At 30.7% G+C, this 25049-nt stretch overlaps 1 protein-coding gene and 1 pseudogene across 1 annotated transcript; both read left to right on the top strand.

Moving 5' to 3' along the window:
- Window positions 1-1820: 1820 nt before the first annotated feature.
- LOC137837709 (transcription factor bHLH36-like) lies at window positions 1821-3470 on the top strand. The gene is made up of 4 exons (XM_068646811.1): window positions 1821-2291; window positions 2446-2793; window positions 2883-2961; window positions 3263-3470. The coding sequence occupies exons 1-4, from the start codon at window positions 2181-2183 to the stop codon at window positions 3280-3282; spliced, it is 558 nt and encodes a 185-aa protein (XP_068502912.1). The 5' UTR covers window positions 1821-2180; the 3' UTR covers window positions 3283-3470.
- A 14909-nt stretch (window positions 3471-18379) lies between these two features.
- On the top strand, window positions 18380-20391 carry LOC137837708 (PTI1-like tyrosine-protein kinase At3g15890; annotated as a pseudogene).
- The last annotated feature ends 4658 nt before the right edge of the window (window positions 20392-25049 follow it).

Raw genomic sequence — 25049 nt, 5'->3', positions numbered from 1 at the left:
CCTTCAGCCCATGTTACAACCTGGAGGGTGATTGAAAACAAGGTTGCATCCAAGGTAAATCTGGAGAGACGAGGGATAGGGATCGAAAGCAATCTTTGTTGCTTTTGCAGGAAGTTAGAAGAGTCAACAAATCATTTATTCTTTGGATGTCGAGTTGCTTGGCAGATTTGGAATCTTTGTTATGATTGGTTAGGACTGAGTTCGGTTGATCATAACATCCCCGGGTCACATTTTGAACATTTCAAAATCTTAGATGCATCTACTTCAGTTAATCTTATTATGGGTAATGTTTGGATAACATTGGTTAGTGAAATTTGGAGACACAGGAATAATTGTTTATTTAAGGGTGGTATGGTTGATCATTCTGATGTTTTTTCCCTAGCACAGCTTAAGGTTTGGTCCTGGATTGTTTCAAAGATATCAGCACTGAATTTTTCGTTCTCTCCTTGGTATGTATGTATTCGATTTAATGTTCTTACTTTTGCTGATAATGTAGGGGAAGGCAGTAGGAGATTCGTTATGATGTAGGTGTGTAGATGGAGATGTACTTTTGTTCATTTTTATTCTGTATAAGGGTTGGACCACCCCTTAAGTGGATCGTTTTAATTTAGTTGTTTCTTGTTGATAAAAAAAAAGAAGCTAGAATAGTTTCATTATGTCATTAATAAATATTATATATATAGCCTTTTTTTATCTTTTTCTATATACAAAAGTCTCAATGTGTCAATTATCCTAGCTTATAAAATTTCACGTACAATCTTTTTTTTTTCAAGTAGGTTAAGTAAGTTTTAAAAAAAAATACCAAACTTGAAAGGTAGGTGGATTTAAAAATAATATATTTAATAAAAAAATTAATGTTTATAACTTGAGTTAGTTTTAATATTTATAAAATGCAATATATTGGTGTAATTTAAACATTTTATAGTGTGATAGAAGTCTTAATCTATAAACATATACATGTCTTTAGTAATAGAATTGTTAGTCATCACAAAAGATAAGTCACTTGTACAGGAATTTTGATAAAAAACAAGTTATGTTTAATGTCCGAGCTAGACGATGATGAGAGTGTTAATCACTTGTTTTTGTTTTTACATGTAAGATTGTAAGGGGAGTATAGAATATATGCAACAATTAGATCAATATCAGTAATGTACAACACTTCATCCAATTCTATTTTAAGGGTCTGAATAGTAAGAGAGATATGTGGATGAGAATTATCTAGATTATTTGGAATCACAAAAACTTTTTTGTAAGAATATATTCTCTAAGCAATAAGTTGACCGTTTAACTGAAATATTAATGAGTAGTCAATTATACGATAAATAATATAATGTGAAAGGGAAAAAAATTCGATAAAATGTTATATATTCAGATAGATGTCTAAATAAAGGATTTAAGCATTACCTTCAAATGAAACCTACCACGTCATTGTCTGTTGTGTAACATCAAAGAGCCTTGGTTACTTCAGTTAATCAGGAGCAGAATAATTATATTGAAAAAAAAGGAAAAGTTAAAATTTATATATTAATATAAATAAAAATTCATTTAAAACTCATTAAAAACAATATTCTTCACGAAAAATATTAAAATTGAGTATGAAATTTGATTTAAAATTAGTATCAGTTTCAACTACTTTTTTTGACAAAAAAAATTCTGTCCCTTTTCAATTTGAAGGTAAAGTTTAAGTTACTACCAAACAATCATACCTTAAATCTTATATAATGGAAGTAAATAATATAGAGTCGATGATTATTCACATTCAAAAAGAGAGGAAACACTGTGCCCCACCAAAGAAAAAGAAAATATAAATATGAGTACAGATATGGCAGATGAGATGGATTCTAATCTTATGAGGGAAGGATTTCAGAATCCTAGCGTATAAGGAGAATGGAAAGTGGTTTCAAACCCTAACAATCAACTACACTTGATTTTCTTGTTTTGGTATCTTCGCCAACCCCAAAAAGATAGCATACACAATGATGAATCCTCTCCACTCCCAGTCATGAATAGTTTGGTCTTTTCAGTTTCAATTTTCTATCCACCTTGCTTAACTGTGTGTTAAGATCATCAGATCTTGTGTGGTCCTCTGATGCATTGATACACGTCAAATGAGAAAGGACAAGAAGAAGGTGTAGCTAGCACTGTGTTGTTGGTGAGATAGAAGATTTTATAAGCTTGCAATGGATGAAAACAAGAAGTGGATGCATAAGGAAACTGAAAGACAAAGAAGGCAAGAGATGGGAAAACTCTGCACCAACCTTAGATCGCTTCTGCCTTTAGAATATATTAAGGTAAGCACCTTCTACGCACAAACAACTTGTCTTTTGAACTGTTTATTTCTTTAATTTTATCTTCTTTCTAGTTGTAATTTAAGAGTAATTGAAATTTGAAACACACTAGTCATTAGGGGTGCTTTTATTCCATATTCTTGATGACCATCATTAGGGAAAGCGTTCAGCCTCAGATCATGTGCATGAGGCTATGAATTATATCAACCACCTTCAAGATAAGGTAAAGCAATTGCAAGCAAAGAGGGATGCCTTATTGAAGGTGTCTAATTTCAGCAGCACTGGTCCTGAGAATGAAAGCTCTTGTACTACTCATCATCTTCCACCTTTGGTTTTTGTTCATCCTTTCCCTGGAGGCCTTGAGATTATGTGCAGTTATAGCTTCAGGAGAAGTGTGTTTCCCATGTCAAGATTATTGGACATTCTACATAAAGAAGGACTTAGCGTGGTTAGCACTACTTCCATCAGAAGAGATGGTAGATTCATACACACCATACAATCAGAGGTACCATGTCAATTTATTTGTCATTGAGCATTATGGTAATAGTTTTGAAACTGATAATCATTATTCGTTTTGTATAAACTGATCTGAAGAATCCCAATCATCCTAATATGATTGATACTGATTACTCTGAACTGCAAATAAAGCTTATGGAGGCATTATCATCTTCAAGTAAGTAGCAGAAGTTACACAACATTCTAGTGTAAAATATTTTGTGTTCTTCACACAAGATTTTTTGTTTGTTTCATTTTCTGAATATTCAAATAACAGCAATATGGTTACACTCATTTAACCAGTTGCAGGTTTGCAAGATATACTTTCCCTGAACCTGAAAATTGCTAATATCTTGGGAAAATTTAATATATTATTTATTCGGGTGTATTCTTATTGCATATATACCGATTAACTTGAGTGATTTATACAGCAGTGTACTTGTTAAGTTGTTCTTTATCTTCCATTGTTGTTGGTGCAGTTGACGATTCAATTTCATGAAGGTCATGCACTACACCACGAGGTCATTGATCTCTTTTTCCATGGAAGTTAGACCAAACATATAGATAGAGTTCATAATGATGTTCAATGTTTTGTATGCACGCTTCTGATTTAATTGTCATTTTTAAATAGCCAAATCATTTTATTTAAACATGCGCGTTGGTATTCAATAACAAGGTTTTAATTAAGAGCCTGCCACTGCATTTATAATGTCAAGTTTTTATGCTCATATTGTTTATAAACTTTCACTCTATCAAAGATTGTGATAAAACTTTTAATACAACTACATTTTAATTAAAACCTTGCTATTTTCTTCCGCACATCAAGAAAGCAATAAAGTATTAGAATGTTCTTCATTTCTTTCACTTCCAATAACTGCATTAGCTATGATGACAGTGATAGTTTAGACAAAATTTGATTTGGGGCATAGACGTGTGTCCATTATTCTATGTTTTGTTTTTCATTTTGGTACATATCCAACGCAGAGTCTTTATTTACGTCAAAATTTGGTTTCTCTCTACTCTAGCATTTTTTGTATCAAATATATTGTTCTACGTAGTCCCTTTTTCTATCAGGTTATATATAAAAACACTTTGATCTTTAACAGAAAAGAAGAGAGCATGCCAGATTCTACACTATATTTCTCATGGAATTGATAGCTTCATTTATATTATTCACACAGATACCTTATAGAAGTGACAATAGACACATGAATGTTAGTGATGCATGATGAGAATAATCCATGACTTGAGATACGGAAGTCATACATGTAGTACTGAATTAGTAAGGAAAAACAAGAGGAAAAGTAGTGTTGAAATATAATAAAACTTAAACTGGTTTAAGAAACTCATGCAACTCACTAATTGCAGAAAGAATAAACACTTAATTGAAACCGATAAGTTATAATTGAATCTGTTCAACTAAAGGAATCCCCGCATAGATAGGCCAATCTAGCCTTCTGCAATAAATATTTTTTTTTTGTTACATTATTGAATGGATAACCTATATGAACTACATTATTTATGAGTATTCTGTGTGCGGTTTGTATATAAAAATAATATGTAATCAATCAGAAATCATAACCATTGAGAGGATTCTGGTTTTGCATTTTTTCTGACTGGATTATTTAGTCCTTCCTAGCTCCTTGGTGCAGCCTGTGATCCAACACATGTGTTATGTATCAATATATTTTCACATCATTAAGAGTTGAAGAGTTGAAATCAATAATAGTTTATATCTATCTTCTTCTCTAAATTATCTAAGAATTTTTTAAAGACTAAATCATGATGGAATTCTCAGAATTTTAAAGTGAATAACTCTATAAACGATATCAGACTATGAACCTACCAGAATATAATATATTAAATCTTAAATATGTTGGTCCCTCACTGTCTCTTTATTGCGCCTCACAAACCGTTATAAGCATGGTCCAACCCATTCTCCAGCTGGCCAGAGACAGTGGGTGATCAAGTGGAACCAATGTTTTTAAGGGATCAATCAAGATGTTAACGACATATAGCTAGGTTTTATAGGATCTTTGAAGTAGGCAAAGTCTTGTAAACACCGAAGAGTTGAATCTAATAGAAGTAACCAATAATTAATAGTCTTTAAGATATTTATATTTTATGTTTAACTGTTTCTCAAACACGATTATCTTCAAAAGAGAATATGAAAGCAAAAAAATGTAGAAGATAGTGCCTCTGTAATGTTCCCTCAAGCATTTTAGTTGGACATTGAATAATAATTTGTTTTCAGAATTTGCACAGTTAAAAATTTAATTCAAAACCATTCCCATGTAAGTGATTGCATTCATAAATATCCTGGGTCCATTATGCGACAAAAAACATGGTCGTGTATCAAAGCAATTATATTTAGCAGATATGAAACCAACATTATCCAATTATTTTATTAATCAGGAGTTAATCAGAATCATGATAAGGGAAGATATGACAACTAGGCTAATCTTCGCTGCACTGCTTTAAATGCATTATTATCGATCGCATGTTCAGTGTTTATGGACTCTTGTCATAAAAAAGTAGTGTCCTAAGTATGATCCTCCAATTATCCAAAATCTCCCTAAAGCAGACAAATAGAATCAACCTAATACGTTTCTAATTTCTAATTCAAACAATATCTTCCTTGATTATGAGCTACCTTTCGTTGTGGTCCAAAAGTAAAATTATTTTCCATGAACTTCATTCAATTAGTATTCGACCCTCCTTCAAAAACACATCACAGTTTTCTCCATCTTGCACTAAACAATATCCTTAACACAATTGTCATATGGGGTATCTAATTAATTAGGTTACCCATATCAGATTTTGTTGTGCACTTTGCTGGTAAGTCCAAAACATAGGGAAATAAGTTTGGTCCACAAATCGTGAAACTGAATCAGAAGCAGATAGGCGTAGCAGGTAGCTAGTCCCTACTGGTCCACTACCATATTAATGGAACAGTGTCTTAGACCAGGATCAATGCTCTTTCAACCACCACGTAGATCTTGGGATTGATCCAATTTGAGTATCTCAATCACCTTTGATACTATATATCTTCATTGATTGTATTTAATTCAACAGCATATGGAAGACGATCTGTTCACTATATGATGTAGGGAAGCCTAGAAGTAGGTGGGGATATATATACTAAAATAAACAAAGTCCAAAGAATACAGTTCCAGTGCCCCTTTCAAAATCATCCATTTATCACCTCGAATCTTCTTGCAAACTCGTCACTTTAACATATATATATGCAGATATGCATTAGGTTAAAGCATTAGTATTAGTATTATATAGACATAAATATCTTAAATAATATATATTCTTTAAATATATGATCGTGTTCATGCAAGGTCGTAGTACAGAAGCAGTGTGTGCTCTATGACTTGAATACAGTATCAAATGAGTGAAAACTGTTATATCACTGGTGGATGTATTAAAAGACTAAATAAAGATTCCCATATTTTTGGGAAAAATGGTAGGTTAAACATTGTTGGCCATCATTTTAGTGGCCAAATTGTTCATAGAAAGATTAAAGTAAACATTGTTTCCCAAAATCTATTGGAAGAGTGCATATAAATTGACAAATTTCTTTGACTATTTTTCCAGAGAACATAACTATTTCTTAGTTAAGTTAAATGAATTAGAATAACTGTTTATAAAAAAATTATTAAATATAAATTAGATAAAAAAAATATAATTAGTTACTGACTAAATTAGATATTATTTTATAGATTAAAAAATTATTGATATCAAAAGTAATTTCTAAAATTATAAACTAATTTTTAAATTGATATTTAATTAGTTAATCAGAATCTAATTAATTATCAAGGTTTTAACTACTAATTTTAAAATCTAAAATAATTGATAGTTAAAATATTGATAGCTAATTAGATACCAATTTAAAAATTAATTTAAATTTTTTATTAATAATATAAATTAATTTGGATACTAATAATTTTTTAGTTTTTAAAATAATATTTAATTTAATTAATATATTAATTAATTATTTTTAACTGCAAACTTAGTTTTTATTTAATTTACGTTCTATTCAAAATTAAATGCTTACAATACAAAAAAAAAAAATTGGTTGTTAATATAAAAATTCTTAAATCAGCATGGTTTTCCAGTTTTTCTCGCATTTGCATCATTATATCTTCTGTCTCTCTATGTAACTTGTATTGAATAATAATAATAATAATAATAATAATAATAATAATAATAATAATAATAATAATAATAATAAAATAAAAAACTTGATAAATTTCTATTTGTGAACAATGTATAGGTAAATATGCATAGTGTTCAATTTTTTTTCTCTTGATTCATCCCTTTGATTTCACCCTGCCAAACTTCTGTACACCGAATGCTTTTTAATAAAAATTAACTAAGAAAACAATATATAGAATATTGCAATAAAATCATTGAAAAAGCAAAATAATATACTACGACAGTTCGTACTTTACACGTAGATGAACAGCGATACAAAGCAAACTATAGATTTATGTTCATTGTGCTTGTGTGTTTTGTTTTAGACTGTTTCTTCCTGCACCTCCATATCTTCTTCTGGCATCTCCATACACAATATGAAAATACATTTTTATCCTTCTTGAGCCACCATAGAATAACTTCCGGATTATGTACTCCAGAAACGCATTTGAAAAAAGACTTCCGAATTACATAATCCGGAAGTTTTAACTTCCGGATTATGTAATCCAGAAAATAATCATGCATATGAAAAAAGACTTCCAGATTATATAATCCAGAAGTTATGTAATCCGGAATATTACAGAGAGGCATTTTTGGAAATACGAAAATCTGTGGAGGTGAGAGAAGAAGGTATGGAGGTGCAGGAAGAAGCAGCCTTTGTTTTATAAACTAGACCCAATACTAATTGGGCCTAAAGTAAGGTGGCTTCTGAACTTAATAGACAAATTCTCCTGCACCTCCTTTGATTTTTGCTGCACCTCCAGATAACTTTTAAAAACCGAATGTACCCTTTACAGTATATATTAGGGATTTTGTATCCTAGATGTGGATGAGTTCTTCTTTAGTTCGAAGGTTGTGGTTTATTGTGGTGGATGTAGTTTATGGCTCATTCTCGATGGCCTGATAGTAGTTTAAGAGACAAGTACGGTTTTTAATTTTTTTTTTTTAAAAAGACAGAAATATATATTCACATTTACGTATGGAGGTGCAGGAGAATCAATCGAGGTGCAGGTAGAATTTGCCCGTTATTAGGTCTGTTTATTTTTGGATAAAATATAGCTTTAATCTTTCTTTGGGCTTCCAAGAGATATTGCACTACAAGGACAAGGCCATTGCATTCCGCACCCCAATTAGTTGATGGGCCTATTTACTTTTGGATGCATTTTACAATGTATTTTCAGAATATACACAACTTCAAAATAAATTTTAGACCGTATAATTTAGAATATTCCCCAATTATTACCCAATTCAAAATAAGATTCTTTTATAAATCTGAACTGAAATTACTTTTAACATTTCACTATTTCCATGAACGTGAAGCTTCGAACCATGGAGATGCAGAAAGCAAATATACATAAATTAAAATAAAACAAAATATTATTTTTTAAAAAAAATAATGAGAACGGTTCAATTAGTTACAAAAGCACCCCCATATGGTATTCATTATAATTTTTTAAATATACTATACCAAAAAATGTAGCCCTTATAATATGAAATAAATTCTCTAGAACTAAATATACTTTATTGCTAGATATAGTCTTTACTTTCCCTTTTTTTATCTTAAAAGACTAAAAAGCATTAGCTAATCACACATAATCAAATAAAACAATTTTTCAGATCAACTTTGTTTGAAGCATATGAAAGAGTTTAATTAAATTTAAAACTAAGTGCTAAAGGGTATTATAAAATTTGGAATTATAAAGTTTTTGTTCTTATTGGAGTTGAAGCAAGAAGAGGTCATAAATTTCTTTTATCATGAGTTTTTCTATTGGCCTTTCCCTTTAACCCAATAACTATATATTATATTTGTCATTATATTTTATAGATGCAGAGAAAAGTTCAACATTGATACCTTCTGCATTTGGTAAACCATATGAGTAGAATTTATATATATAGAGAGAGAGAATATTCCAAAAGTTTCTTACGGAAAGTATCATCATCATATTTTAATTAAAAGAATAAAGACACTAATAGAAGCCATTTGTACCAATGATAATTATTAACACACGTTTTTAACGTCAGCATCTATTTTTCCATCTCTTTTGGGGGAAAAGAATGGACAAATATTTGATATATTAAAAAAATATTTTTATTATTATATTTTCCTTGACTGCAAATAAATAAGCTCTCATTCTCATTATAATAACTAACTACTTTTGTTATTTCCATCTAAGGCTTCTCAAAAGTCCTTCCTACTTTTTATTATTTTCTACAAATTGTAAATTTTCATACAAATAAACAATTAGGTTGTTTAACTTAGAGATGAAAAGAAGAGAGGATGAATCTATGAAGAAAAAAAGAGTGGTTATTGGGATGAGTAAGTGAATGAAGAAAAGAAGTATATGAGAAAATTAACTTTTTCTTTATTTTTTTTCAAGATGTGTGCAAGAAAAAAAATAGCCATATTAAGGATTTAATGCTTTTTTTTATTTTAAAATTGATTTAATTTATCTCAACTTAATTTATACTAATATTTTTTATTTTAGAATTTTATTTTTTATTTTAGAATTTATTTAATTTGGAGTATGTTTAATTCACGTTAATATTTTTTTATTTTTTACTAGCCATATAATAATGTTATACGGCGAAATTTTGTGGTTACATCAATTTTCCAAAACATTTATGTGCTTCATCTCATCATAATATTTATTTTAACGTCTGTTTCGCTCACACTAAAATTTTTTATTTTAAATTTTTTTAATTTAGTATCGATTTGACTTACCTTAATATCTTTTAATTTTAAATTTATTTAATTTGAGCATTGATTTTTTTTTATTTTAAAAAATATTTAATTTAACGACAGTTTTGCCAATACTAATACTGCTTTCTCAAAATTTATTTAATTTGATGATTACTCATATAAATATTTTTTTAAAATTTATTTAATTTAATATAAACTTAACTCGTGCTAATATTTTTTGTTGTGAAATTTATTTAATATGTTAATATTTTTTATTTCAAAATTTATTTAATTTAATGATCATTTGATCGAGGTTAGTGTTTTTATTTTAAAGTTTTTTAATTTGGCGTTCGTTTGGTTAATATTAATATTTTTTATTTTTAAAGTTGTTTAATTTAATGTTATAGTAAAAGTAAACTTATTATATAAGTTCAATATAGATCTCATTTGTTGTGTAAAGTTAGGTTAGACATAAATTTATAAAATATTTAAAGGATTACATATAATATTTTATACATCCAAATTTGGAAGGGGAAATTCAATTTGTAGCAACAATTTTGTGACTGTTATAGCTATATATCAGATGAACGGATGAAGGGGCAGGAATGGGTTAGAGAAGAAAGGATATTCCAATTCGGACTATAAGAATTGAGAAGAACAAAATGACGAAAATGATAACGACTACAGATAATTACTTCATATGTTTGTCAAATTATATTTCTAATAAATCTTCGTGTTCATGAAATATTTATTATATTGTGAAGTTGCAGTAGCTCTCATACTATAGATAATATTTTGAAGAGGTTAAATTTGATAACTAAAGTAAAGTTATAAATAAATAAACCATTCATAAAGAGTATCTCTTCTCTATGTTTCGGAAGGAGACAGTGTCTGACTTTTACTTGTAACCCTAATTTACTTTGGCATTCGTAGGAGCCGAAAGCCATTGTTTTCGTAATTAAATAATTAATCATATATATATATATATATATATATATATATATATTCAACATGTCTCATATTTTCGTAATGTGGGTGGCTTAACAAGTTAGCCATGTGTTTTAGGTTATAAAAAAATTGAACAAAAAATATAATTACTTTCTTTACCTATGTTCAATACAAGAAAATCATGAAAAAAAATCAATTTTAGAGACAAAAAATAATTAGTTGTTATAGTGACTATTAGTTCTGACAAAGATGCAAAGTTAGCAGAGCTTGGTTTTTGGTCTAATGGCATTTGGGTTTGGCAACTATTTTGGAGAAGACTGTTTTTTGACTGGGAGAAGTCTATGGCGGATCAGTTGAGTTTGCTTCTACTCGAGGCTAGGATCGCCTCGGGAGAGGATGATAGTTGGATTTGGAAGGTTGGGGGTATCCAAACTTTTTCAGTTAAATCTGCCTACAATCTTGTTAGGAAGGACAAAGAGGCGGATTCTTCTCCGGTTTTTTGTAAGTTGTGGAGGTGTAAGGCTATACCCTCTGCAGTGCTTACGCCTTGGAGGATGATGGAAAACAAGCTCGCTACTAGAGTTAATCTGAGTAGAAGAGGAGTGTTGGTAGAAAGCTTGTTGTGTTGTTTATGTGGGAAGGAGGAGGAATCTTGCAAACATTTGTTCTTCTATTGCATTTTTGCTTGGCAAGTTTGGTGTTTATGCTTTAGATGGCTCAGGGTTTCGTTTGTGTCCCACATTGAGTCGAAGTCTAACTTTGATCAATTCAGGATGAGTTTTTCTTCGGAGTTGGTTAATAACGTTTGGATCACAATCTGGGTAGGGGTGGTAAGCGAAATCTGGAATTATAGGAATTCTATTGTCTTCAAAAGATGCGTCTGAAGTATTTGCTTTGGTGCAAGTATGTTGGAGTAACGTTATAGCTTATTAATAGCTGATTAATAGGGAGTAGTTTTCTGTTTATTTAAAGTAGCTATCTTGTAGGAGCTAATTCTGTGATTTCTGTTTTGTAAAGGCTTTACAATAGTCGTAGTTATGTTTCAATAAGATATCAGTTTCCTTTATTTGGTATCAGAGCAGTAAAGGAGCTGAAAGAAGAAATACATTGAGTGTTTGAGAGGAAAAACACTGAGCAGATGACAAGTGATTCAGGAAGCTTTGCTACACAATGTGTTCTTAAATTCGATGGAGACTACGACCATTGGAGTTTGGTCATGGAAAATCTACTACGTTCCAAGGAATATTGGAGTGTTATTCAATCTGGTTTCGAGGAACCAAAGGGAAACGAAGCACTCAACGTAACCCAGCAAAAGACAATCGGCGAAGCAAGGCTCAAAGATCTCAAAGCAATTGTGAAAACCATTATTCAAAAGGATACTGCCAAGCAATTGTGGGATTCAATGAAACTCAAGTATCAAGGAAATGCTAGAGTAAAGTGAGCCCAACTACAACGGCTTTGCAGAATTTTCGAAACCTTAGAGATGAAAGCAGGAGAAGGAGTCTCTGAGTATTTTACAAGAGTCATGTCTATTGCTAATGACATGAGGAATTGCGGATAAGATATGCCGGATGTTAAAATTGTTGAGAAAATACTTCGAAGTCTCACCGAAAAATTCAACTTCGTAGTATGCTCAATTGAAGAATTCAAGGACATTGACAAATTAACAGTCGATGAATTACAAGCATCTTTGCTTGTACATGAACAAAAGGTGATCGATAAGAGGAGTGAAGAGCAGGTCCTACAGGTGGAGAATGTACCAAAGTATGGACAAGGAAGAGGCAGATGGCCATCACAGAGAGGAAGAGGTTATTCTAGAGGACGGGGAAGAGGTAGATCTTTTGTGAACCGGTCAGCCATCAACTATTTTCGATGTGGAAAGCAAGGACATTACCAATTTGAATGTCCGGGCTTAGAAAAAGAAGCTGTCAACTATGCTGAATTTGGCAAGGAGCAAGAACTGCTTTTGATGGCCTATACAAAGAAAGGTATTGTTGAAGGCGAAGACATTTGGTTTCTCGATTCCGAGTGCTCAAATCATATGACAGGAGACAAAACATGGTTCGTTGAGGTTGACAAAAGTTTCAAACGCACTGTCAGGTTGGGAAATAGCTCAAAATTGGCAGTTGAGGGAAAAGGCAATGTCAGATTCGAAGTTGAAGGTATGATGCAAACAGTGACAAATGTCTACTATGTTCCAAATCTCACCAACAACTTGCTAAGCATAGGGCAGCTACAGGAGAAGCGCTTGGTGATCTTAATTAAAGAAGGAACCTGCAAAATCTATCATCAACAAAAGGGTCTAATAATGAACACACAAATGACAGCAAACCGCATGTTCCTAATTCATGCAAAGATGAAGCCACTAGTTGACAAATGTTTGAAAATAGAAGATGAAGACTTGGAGGCCTTGTGGCACAAGAGATATGGGCATTTGAATAGTAAATCTATTCAAATCATGCAGCAAAAACAAATGGTGGAAGGATTACCCAAATTAAAGGAAGTTGTCAAAGTTTGCACGGTATGCAATATTGGGAAGCAACAACGACACAAATTTCCAAAGAAAAGCAAATGGAGAGCATCAAACAAACTGGAATTGATTCATGGAGATCTTTGTGGACCCATCACTCCAACTTCTCATAGTGGTAAGAGGTACTTGCTGGTGCTTGTAGATGATTTTTCTCGCAAAACTTGGATATATTTTCTTGCAGATAAATCAGAAGCCTTTGAAACATTCAAAAACTTCAAAAATCTTGTTGAAAATGAAGCAAAAACAGCCATACATGGACTCAGAACTGATCGAGGAGGAGAATTTACGTCAAATGAATTCAACAATTTCTGCAAAGATAACGGGATCAAGCGACAACTAACAACTGCTTACACTCCCCAGCAAAACGGAATTGCAGAAAGAAGGAACCAGACCATCATGAACATGGTACGGTGTCTCTTATCTGAGAAAGAAATGTCGAAGAAGTTGTGGCCAGAAGTAGCTAGATGGACAGCTCATGTTCTGAATCGCAGTTACACAAAGGCAATCAAGGACATGGTTCCAGAAGAGAAGTGGTCGGGCATAAAACCAAATGTAGAATACTTCAGAATGTTTGGCTCAATTGCACATGTTCATATTCCTGAACAGAAAAGAACCAAACTTGATGATCGAAGTCTGAAATGTGTCTTACTTGGAGTTAGTGATGAATCTAAGGCCTATCGCCTGTATGATCCAGCAACAAACAGGGTAATTGTGAGCAGAGATGTGATATTTGAAGAAGGTGCAAAATGGGACTGGAATTCAAGTACAAACAATGCAGAACAGGATGTGTTGACTTGGGGAGATGATGATAACATTGTTGCAGAAGAGTCGGAAGGAGGAGAGACTGATGGAGAAGGAGATTCACATGAAGAAGCAAATGACAAGTTTGAAGAAATCCAAGAAATGAATGAATCTTCTCCAGCATTGCCACAACAAACAAGACAAAGGAGAATGCCAATTTGGATGCGCGATTATGAAACAGGTGAACACTTATCTGTAGAAGAAGTCGATGAGGAGTTTGCTTTTCACATCTCCAATGATGATCCTGTGAACTTTGAAGAAGCAGTAAAAGAAAAAAAAAGTGGCAGGAGGCAAAGGAGCTTGGAATACAGGCTATTGAAAGAAATCAGACATGGGAGCTTGTGACATTGCCGCATCAAGCAAAGAAAATCGGTGTCAAATGGGTTTTTAAGACGAAACTAAATGAAGAAGGTAAAGTAGACAAATGTAAAGCGAGACTTGTCGCTAAGGGATACTCGCAGAAGGCTGGAGTAGATTACAATGAAGTTTATGCACTAGTAGCTCGATGGGATACAATCAGAATTCTGGTGGCAGTAGCAGCACAACGTGGATGGTGCATCTATCAACTTGATGTCAAAAGTGCTTTTCTATACGGCGAATTAAACGAGGAGGTATATGTTGATCAGCCTGAAGGTTTTGTCAAAACAGGAGAAGAGAACAAGGTTTATCGACTGAGGAAAGCTCTTTACGGCCTGAAACAAGCACCGAGGGCCTGATTCAGCAAAATCGAGAGCTATTTCAAGAAGGAAGGATTTGAGAAAAGTAATTATGATCACACCTTGTTCTTGAAGGGAATTGGAAGAAAATTATTGTTGGTATGCCTCTACGTTGATGATTTGATTTAAACAGGAGATGATGTGAATATGTGCAAATGTTTCAAGTTATCAATGCAACAGGAGTTTGAGATGACAGACTTAGGAAAAATGAAGTTCTTCCTTGGAGTTGAGGTTTATCAAAGTGAAGGAGGAATTCATTTGTGCCAAAAGAAGTATGCTAAGGAAGTTTTGGAAAGGTTCAATATGTCGGATTGTATGCAGTAAAGAATCTGATAGTCCCTGGCACCTTCTTGTCAAAATCAGGCGATAAAAGTGTCGATGCAACATTGTACAAACAACTAGTAGGATGCTTAATGTACCTCACGGTAACTCGTCCCGATTTAATGTTTGTGGTTTTCTAAAAGGGTACTGAAATATTTAAAAGGTACATTAGATGTTGGAGTTTATTACAAATGGAGTAAGGATGTAAATCTGTTGGGATACACAGACAAAGATTATGCGCGAGATATTGACGACAGGAAGAGCACTTCAGGCTATGTTTTCTTTCTAAATGGAGCAGCAATATGTTGGAGTTCAAGGAAGCAGGGAATTGTAACACTATCATCTACAGAAGCTGAATATGTGGCTGCCACTGCAAGTGCATGTCATGGAGTTTGGCTTACGAGAATTCTGAAGGAGCTAGGTGTTCTAAGCAACGAGTGTATCGATATCATGTGTGACAGTAGTTCAGCAATAAAATTGTCCAAGAATCCAGTTATGCATCAAAGGACAAAACATATTGATGTCAGGTACCATTACTTGCGTAATTTGTCAACTAATGGGACTGTGAGTTAGTGTTTTGTGGAACTGAAGATCAAGTAGCATACATAATGACTAAAACAATTAAGCTAGTTCAATTTGTGAAATTCAAAAGCATGCTTAGAGTTCGACAACTTGAGTAAACTGATATTGTTTCAGCATACTTCAGTTTACGAGGAAGAATTTGTTGGAGTAACGTTATAGCTGATTAATAGGGAGTAGTTTTCTGTTTGTTTAAAGTAGCTATTTTGTATGAGCTAATTCTGTGATTTCTGTTTTGTAAAGGCTTTATAATAGTCGTAGTTATGTTTCAATAAGATATCAGTTTCCTTTAAAGTAAATGTTTGGTCTTGGCTTTCTGCAAAAATTTGTTTAGCTTCATTTTCCTTTTCAGATTGGTGTTTGGAACCTGTGGTGTGCATGAGGTTGGTTTCTTGAAGATTGCTAGGTGTAGTAAGGGCAAGGATTTTTAGTTAGTTTTGTAGGATTTTGGCTGAATTTGTTGCTGGTGTACCGTGTATAAGGGTTGAACCACCCCTGAAGTGGTTCCCATTTATTTATTTTTTTATTGCCGATTGAAAAAAAAAATATCAATTTAGAAACTATTTAACAATAATAAAAAGTAATTTAGAAATCATTTTTTTTTAGTTTCTAAAATAGTCTATAATTTAATCACTATAACAACTAATTATATTTGGTCTCTAAAATTAGTTTTTATTTTATGATTTTCTTGTAGTGGCTATTACTGAAGTTGTACCTCCCACATGCAGCTACAAAGATAGTTTTATTTTACTCTACTTCCAATTTACCCGGTTGACAAATACCACTTCAAGATTAATCAAAACATTTCTTACACTACAAGAATATCATGAAATAGAAATCAATTTTTAGAGACAAAAAATAATTAGTTGCTACAGTGACTAAATTAGAAATCAAAGACTAAATAAATTTTGATTTCTAAATTAGTTTATATTATTTTTAAATAATTTATAAATTGATGTATAATTAACAACCAAGGTTTTTGCTACCAAATTGATAACTATAGTAATCAATGTCATGATTTTGTTGTAGTGTTATAATTATAATTCATAATTGATTAATATATTTTCATTTTTCTACAAGAAATTTAAAGACACAAAATATTCTGTCAATAAATTTATTGGGAACTGTTTTAGAAATAAGGATTACTAGTTTTTAAATTATATTTTATTGTTACTGAACAACTTTCTAAATTAGTCATTAACCAGTCTCCAAAACTAATGACTGATATTTTATTTACTTTGAATTCAGATTTTAATTTAGTCTCAAATTATTTTAGTGAATAGTTCTTTAAACTTAACTTAGAGACATTAATTTATTTGTAGAAACAATATTTCTTGTACTATTTCTTACTTTTACAAAAATCTCTATAATAATAAAAGAAATAAGAAAAAGGAAATATAAGATGAATAATATATATATATATATATATATATATATATATATATTCTTCTCTTTCATTTAGTTTTTAATATCATAATAATAATAACGTTATTTGAAACATTCTAATAAATGAGAGATAAATAAAAAACTTAAGAACTAAATGTTAAAAGAATTTAAAACATTTAAGTCTGCATGTAAATATGATTCAAACAATTCATGTGAATAATGAATGGGAAAACCTAATCAAATGGCAAAGGAATTAAGGGGTCAAGGACTCAACTTTGGATTAGACGCATGCGAGGTGTTAATAATAGCTAAACCAAAGACGTCATTTTTTTTCTCTATATATCACTACAAGAAAATCATGAAATATAAACGAATTTTAGGGACAAAAAATAATTAGTTGATATACTGATTAAATAAGAGATCATTTTAGAAACTAAAAAAACTTTTGATTTTTAAAATAGTTTTTAGTATTGTTAAATGATTTCTAAATTGATATCTCCCTAGCTATCAAGATTTTTGCTACCAAATTTAAAATTTAAATAATTAGTAGTTAAAATCTTAGTAGCTAATTAGATACTAATTGAGAAATTATTTAACAAAATTTAGAAACCAAAAGTGTTTTTAGTCTCAATAGTCTCTAATTTAGTCACTATAACTACTCATTATTTTATGTCTCTAAAATTAGTTTTTATTTTATGAATTTTTTTGTAGTATATATATATATATATATATATATATATTAATATATGGGGGTGGAAAAATATATTAATGATTAAAAGTGAATATTCTGTGATAGATGTTTCTATACTTAATCTTTCTAGGAAAAATGGCTATAGAAGACTTTTCTGGAATTTCCACATGATTTATCATGTAATGGCCTTTTAGGCTCCCTTATATGCTTAAGAGTTTCTTTTTCAATTCCATGATGTGAAAGGGTAACAGCTCATATACTTGAGCTTGATTAAGACATTCTGTCAACTGAAAGAAACCAAAAAGTTTACAGAATTAAAAATCTTCTTATAGTTTACACCAACCATGGAATTTGCTTCCATTGCCAAATTTTAGCCGTTGATAAAAAGTGGGGATGGCAGTGACAGCATCACTTTCCATTGGTTAAAATCATCTAAATCAAGCTCTAATAGGACCATCAATTTATCTATGCAAGAAGTAAGACTAATTGGTGTATTGTAATAATTAAGCTCAGATTAGCATTGAGTTGAGTTGTTTATCCCAAAACTTATATAAAATGTGTGACATTTCCAATGAAAAAGGAAGCTTAACGAGGCTAGCAAACAATGGCATATGCCAAAATTTAAGGCATAAAATAACACTGAATTTGCTTGCGTATACACCATTATATTAACCTTCAAAGTCCTTGACTTCCAAGGTAGTCCCTTGTCGATACCATAAACATCTTGTGTCTTCTTTGCATATGCCGGTTTAAATTATGCTTCTTTCTTGCAGGGTCTGAGTTGAGCCTATCTTTCATTTTGTTTTATCTTCAATCCCTTCAACCCTTCCAACTTTCTCTTCTGTCAAAGTGAAGTAGGATTCTAAAGATTCCTCCTCAAAAAATGAACTTCAAACAATACTGTTGTTTCCTCTTAGATGAAGGGCAAAGCAAAATTCAGTATGGTTTTCGTCAAACTTCTTATATCTGCTTAATCTTCATGCTCACAAATTCGTGAATTATAATAATTTTATTTCATATATTTGTTTGTTTTTTCCTTTTTGTTATATCAGGATTGCTAAGAAGAAGAACAGTAGGGGTTATCCATGGGAAATGTATACCTTGAAGGAGTTGCTTAGAGCAACAAACAACTTTCATCAAGATAATAAGATTGGAGAGGGTGGATTTGGAAGTGTTTATTTTGGTCGAACAAGTAAAGGCGTTCAGGCAATTATACTTATAATAATATCTTTTAGTCCTTAATTTTAACTTGACTAGAGATAAAAATTGTCATAATTTATAGGTAGGTGGAAATTATAAGAACTTTAATAGTATATAAGTGAATAAAAAGTTTAAGCATGCGTATTTTCTTTTGCATGCACAACTTAAATTTGCATATCATTTTTCTTTGAGATATGAACTGATGCATATAGATTTTGAAACTTTCAGATTGCAGTGAAGCGATTGAAGACAATGACTGCTAAGGCAGAAATGGAGTTTGCAGTGGAAGTGGAAGTATTAGGAAGAGTGAGGCATAAGAATTTGTTGGGATTGAGGGGATTCTATGCAGGAGGAGATGAAAGGTTAATTGTGTATGATTACATGCCTAATCATAGCTTGCTCACACATTTGCATGGTCCACTTGCTAAGGAATGTCAGTTAGATTGGCCAAGAAGAATGAGCATAGCAATTGGAGCTGCTGAAGGTTTAGTGTAAGTTTATCTTCTCCATATATATAGTTATAAATCTAATTAATGTAGGATTTTTAACAGAAAAAATACATTAAGTAATAATATAGAGAAAGTAATATAAATAAAATAGAGAATAATATGTATATGGTGAAAATAACATAAAGAAACATAGAATAATATGATAAAAAAGACATGGTAAAGATTCCTGCAAGTTATCTTTTGAAACTGAGTATTTTTTGGCTTGCTTTCAAGAGTGGTTATTTCTGTACCAAAACTATATATATATGCTTCCATATGAACATTTTTCATTCGTGCATCATTTAAGATTACTATATACTTGAATAATTGATCTTTGTCAATATCTGTTTGTTTTTGGATAAGGTATTTGCACCATGAGTCAACTCCTCACATCATACATAGAGATATAAAGGCGAGTAATGTTCTTCTGGACTCTGAATTCCAATCCAAGGTTGCTGATTTTGGTTTTGCAAAGCTGGTACCAGATGGTGTGACCCATCTTACCACAAAGGTTAAAGGCACCCTAGGATATTTGGCACCAGAATATGCCATGTGGGGAAAAGTTTCTGAGAGCTGTGATGTCTACAGCTTTGGAATTTTACTGTTGGAGATTATCAGTGCCAAGAAACCAATTGAGAAATTTCCTGGAGGAGTGAAAAGGGATATCGTTCAATGGGCCACACCATATGTCAACAAAGGTCTCTTCAGCAACATTGCAGATCCAAAATTGAAGGGCAAATTTGATTTGCAGCAACTGAAAAATGTGATCACAATAGCTCTTAGATGCACTGATACCAGCGCGGATAAGAGACCTAACATGAAAGAGGTGGTGGAATGGCTCAAGAATGGTGTAGGCAGCACTTAGGAGAAGAGATCATAATTTTGAGTAACAGAAATGGAGATGAAGAAAATGACAAAATTGATACTATCCAAGCTAAGAAAAGTACCAAGTGATGTGTATAAAGTGATATAATTTATTTGTTTTTTATTATATTTAATATGCATCTTCTTCCTGTTTGAGAAAATGAGATTGACATTAACTAAAATTGTGAGAATTGAAGGTATCTTTTCAGACCATTTAATGTTATGTAGGTGTGGGTAAAAGACACAGGACTAGGTTTTCTGGTCTAGAATCTATTGGGGGGCTATGAGTCTATATACGCAATTCTATATATGACCTTTTCAATGTTGTTAGGGGCTACAACATCGTATTTATTTTTCTCAGAACGAATCTTCTTGAATGTTTTACGTGTATTTAATATTTATTAGGTGAAAAAGGGGTAGAAAGAGAAGAAAATTCTCCTTTTGTGGAAGAGAGGAACAGGGAGCATTTCAACTTACAACTACTTTAACTCCATAGATTTCATTTCAAGTGCATAATGCTCGAAAGGATTTGATGAGAATAAGATTTTATTAAGAAATTTTTTCTCTCACAATATTATAATTATTTGGAAAGTGTTATGTTATCTTCATTGGTCATGCTTTGTGAATGATAGATTATAGATAATTGTCCTCTATACTTTTTAGTATATTTTTAAAATGCATATTTTACAAAGTAATCCTTAAATATAAATTAAATTTTTTCTTATTATATTAATTAAATTAGATACTATTTTATAAATTAAAAAATTATTAATATTTGAAGTAGTTTTTATTATTAATAAAACTTTATAAATTAGTTTTTAAATTGTTATCTAACATTAGTTATTAATTATTTTAGATCTTAAATTAATTTTTAAAAGATTAATAAAAATTAATTTTGAATTTAAATTACTTTATAAAATGGTATTTAATTTATTTAATATAATAATTAATTATTTTTTATTTTTAAAATTATTTTTTATTTAATAATTTTTTATTTATTTTTTTAGAATATAAAAAAAATAATAAGAGATAAAGAGTAAAAGTTTGAATCATTTTATTTTTCATACAAAAAAACTCAATACCATTTAAGTATTTATAAGACTAAGACCAAGTATATAGTTTCAAAATTTTCTTGAATGCAAACAACTAAAGTAGCATTTGTTGTTTATATATGTTCTTTCTACATATAGTTCTCCTATAGAGCAAGATTGCTTTTCTAGGAGAAAGAGAGAGAAACAGGGCCTATGAACTGCAAACTGGTGCTGGAAATAGGGTTTGAATTTGGCTCCTGCTATTTAGACTACCCTCTTTTGCTAACGGCACTCCTATTTTAATTCTTTTATTAAAATGACATGTTTGCCATTATTTTCTCTTTTTTTTTTTTATTTCATGGTAACTGTATTTTAATAAGTACTTTTTAACATATTCTCTTTCCATTTTGAAAAGTACGTTTTGAAATACTCTTTTCATTTTTTATATTCTGAAAATTATTGTGCAAATTAAGAAAATAAAATGTGTTCTAGAAAGAATAATGTAGAATGTGCCTAAAATTAATACTTTTTTAACATTTTGGAAACGTGGAAATGAAAAAATTAATTTATAATTGCTTTCTAAAATGCAACAAAATAGAAATGTGTACTAGAAGGTACATTCGAAAAGAGAGTATCCTAAAAACGAAACTAATAAAGGAAGTATGTAATAAAAAAGGAAGTGTAAATTGCTAATAGCCCATGTTTCAATCAGTTTAATTTAGAGGGACAAACGCTTAAATATACATTAACAAAGGGTTAACTTTTTTTTGTTTTTATTTTTTTAGAAGTGTTTACGCAAACATGTCATTATAAAGAATTATCAATTGTTTTTCATTTGAGGTTAATTCTTTTGGGTCAGTTCAAGAAAGAAGAGTCCAATTTTATATTTTTAGATTAGTCTGTTATTCCACTAAGTTTTTACCTTTTCAACTTTAATTAATTTACACCGAAAACAAAGTAAATATCAAATTATGTTTTTGATCATAATTGGATCAAATTACCTTTTCAACTTTCATTTTGATTTTTTTTTAGTAAATTACAATAAAATCATGAAATAGAAAAAAAATTATTGGTATAGTGATTAAATTAAGACTATTTTAAAAATTAAAAAAAAATTCTAAATAGTTTCTATTTTTGTTAAATGATTTCTAAATTGGTATTTAATTAGCAACCAAGGTTTAACTACCAATTATTTAGATTCTAAATTTGGTAGCACAAACTTTTGCTAATTAGATACTAATTTAAAAATCATTTAACAAAAATAGAAACTAATTTAAAAAAAAAAATATTTTTAGTCTCTAAAATGTCTCTAATTTTGTCATTATGACAACTAATTATTTTTTATATCTAAATTGGTTTCTATTTCATAATTTTTTTTTAGTGGTAGGTTGATAGGTGCTCTTTGTCTATTTTATTTTTTTAAGGATTGGATCACTTTTTAGAGAGCCAGTTTAATTTAATTCCTACTTGATCATAAAAAAAAAATGTTTTGATATACTATATGATGGTAAAAAAGAGGATTTTATTGACTAAGAATATTGATCAAAACCAAACTGACAAACAGTCTCTGTCTAAAAGAAATATTCTTATGTTGATAATTCTATACAATTACAACTAAACTAGATAGAAAAATAATTTTTTATTAACATATAAATTTTATATAAAAAGTTTTGAGTAATTTTAAAATTACCCTGTACAATATAACAATTATAAACTGATATGATATAAACAGTGGCTAAAGTAACATTTTATTACCAAATAACATTTAAAAAAGAAATGTTAAAATGTAGCATAAACATTATAAGCCAAGGGGAAGAAGCCAAATTGGAAGTGGCAACAGCTTTATCATCTCAAATCCCAACATATGAGTGAAGCAGTGATTCCCAGTGAATAGGGCAAGCAAATCTATAAATAACACGAGTGTCGCATAGTTGGAATTCTAGTCAACCAAAATATCCGTTGCCTATATACTCATCGTGACAAACAAAACAAAAGAGGGAATGCACTATACTCTATAGACCTTCTGAAACAAAACACATACCACACTTTTCTCTCTCTTTTTCATCACTATTCTCTTTAGGACAATAAACATAAATTCTCCTTCAACAAAACATTTCAATATTCTTTCAACCCAGTTAATCTCCTTCTTCATTTACATTACTTATGCATCAAGTTCTATAACTTGTTTTAGGTCTTTCATAAAACAATGAAAAAAATGTATAAAAAGTGATTGTAGAAGAAAAAGTAAAGTTTGAAAGAAAAGAAGGAAGATGTATGTGTGCATCTCTCTCCGTGACTGTGTCTGTGTGTGCGTACATATATAGTATTATGATGAAGAGAGAGAAGAGAGAGTGTAGGGGAAGAGACGTTGCAGCCGGCCTAAGAAGGGTAGGTCTTAGGAGAAAAGTGAGAGAGAATTGAATTCTTCTTCTGATATGTGGCATATGCCATTCATTCTGTGTTGTGTGGTGTTGTGTTTCTATAGCTAACGGTTTTAGAAATGCAATGCAAGGAAGGAGTGAAGAGAAAAAAGTGAAGGAAGGGGTCAGAGATTGTTTAGTTTAGATTTGTACAGATGTGTGTGTGTGCATGAGTGGTGTGTTGTGTTGTGTGGAGCATGATGGCATACAGCTCGATGGATGGATGGTTGCAGAGATTGCAGCTTTATGAGAAAGGGAGAGATGAGAAGAGTGAGATGGGATATGGCATGTTGTAGCAGTCACGAGTTGCTGCTGCTGCTGCTGCTAGTAGTAGTGTGCTACTGCTGCTGCTGCTATTAGGGATAGATGGATCAAACCCCAAAATTCATGTTGATTCAGTCACTACAATAACACCATGTCATCTCCATGCAACAGAATTTGATGTAACTTGTCGGCCCTTAAAGTACCTTCCATTGCATTTAATATTATACCCCCTCTCTCTCTCTCTTTCTTTACCTTCATACAAATTGTACTACCTTTTTCTTTTATTAATTTATAAAGTTAAACTCTTCATCATGTTTTTAATGCAAACAAAATAAACTTATTTTATGTGGGTTTATGTACTCAATTATTATAATATGAAATATAATCTCTTCATTTAACATTTCTTTAGATTTAATATTTCTTTAGGCTTTGTTTAGATTAGAAGGTGTGGAAAATGGAAAATGGAAAGTTGAAGGTGTGGAGAAGTGAAAGTATGAAAAAATTGTGAAGAAAGTTGAAGTTGTTTGAATTGGAGAAAGTTTATTAAAATTGGTGAGTAATGTGATGGTTGTAGGAATATTATAAATTATTTTGAATAATAAAAGTTGTAAGATTTCAAAATTATCCTTTAATATAAAAGAAGAATAAATAATGATTTTTTTTTCATATTTTAATTAATTAAAATAATTTAAATTTTCATTTATAAATAAAAAATGTAAAATTGAAAGAAATAATGAATTATAATTTAAAATTTAAGTATAATTTTATTATTTAACATTTATTTATTTTTTACTTAAGTTAATTTATTTACATTAAGTGATTTTAATTTATATTTATTATAATTATTTAAATATATTTGGAATAAAATATATTTAATATTTTATTATATGTGCAGTACTGTTTAAAAAAATAGAATGTGAATAATTTATAATAAATTTTGTGATAGAATAAGGGTATATAAGTCATTTTACATATTTATGAATATTTCTCTCCTACTTTGTGAAGAAGCATTTAGCCTACTCTCCCATCCTTCAGCGCCCTTCCACCTCTGCAGATCCAAACAGGGAAACCTTCTCACTTTCCCTCTTCGCCAACCGTAAATATGTTGAAACAAACACACTATTAATCTCACCAAAAAGAAAAA

This window comes from Phaseolus vulgaris, chromosome 4, assembly GCF_000499845.2.
Source record: "Phaseolus vulgaris cultivar G19833 chromosome 4, P. vulgaris v2.0, whole genome shotgun sequence".
NCBI lineage: Eukaryota > Viridiplantae > Streptophyta > Magnoliopsida > Fabales > Fabaceae > Phaseolus > Phaseolus vulgaris.
Note: the sequence above shows the minus strand (reverse complement) of the source record. Positions and strands in the feature narration are given on the sequence as shown.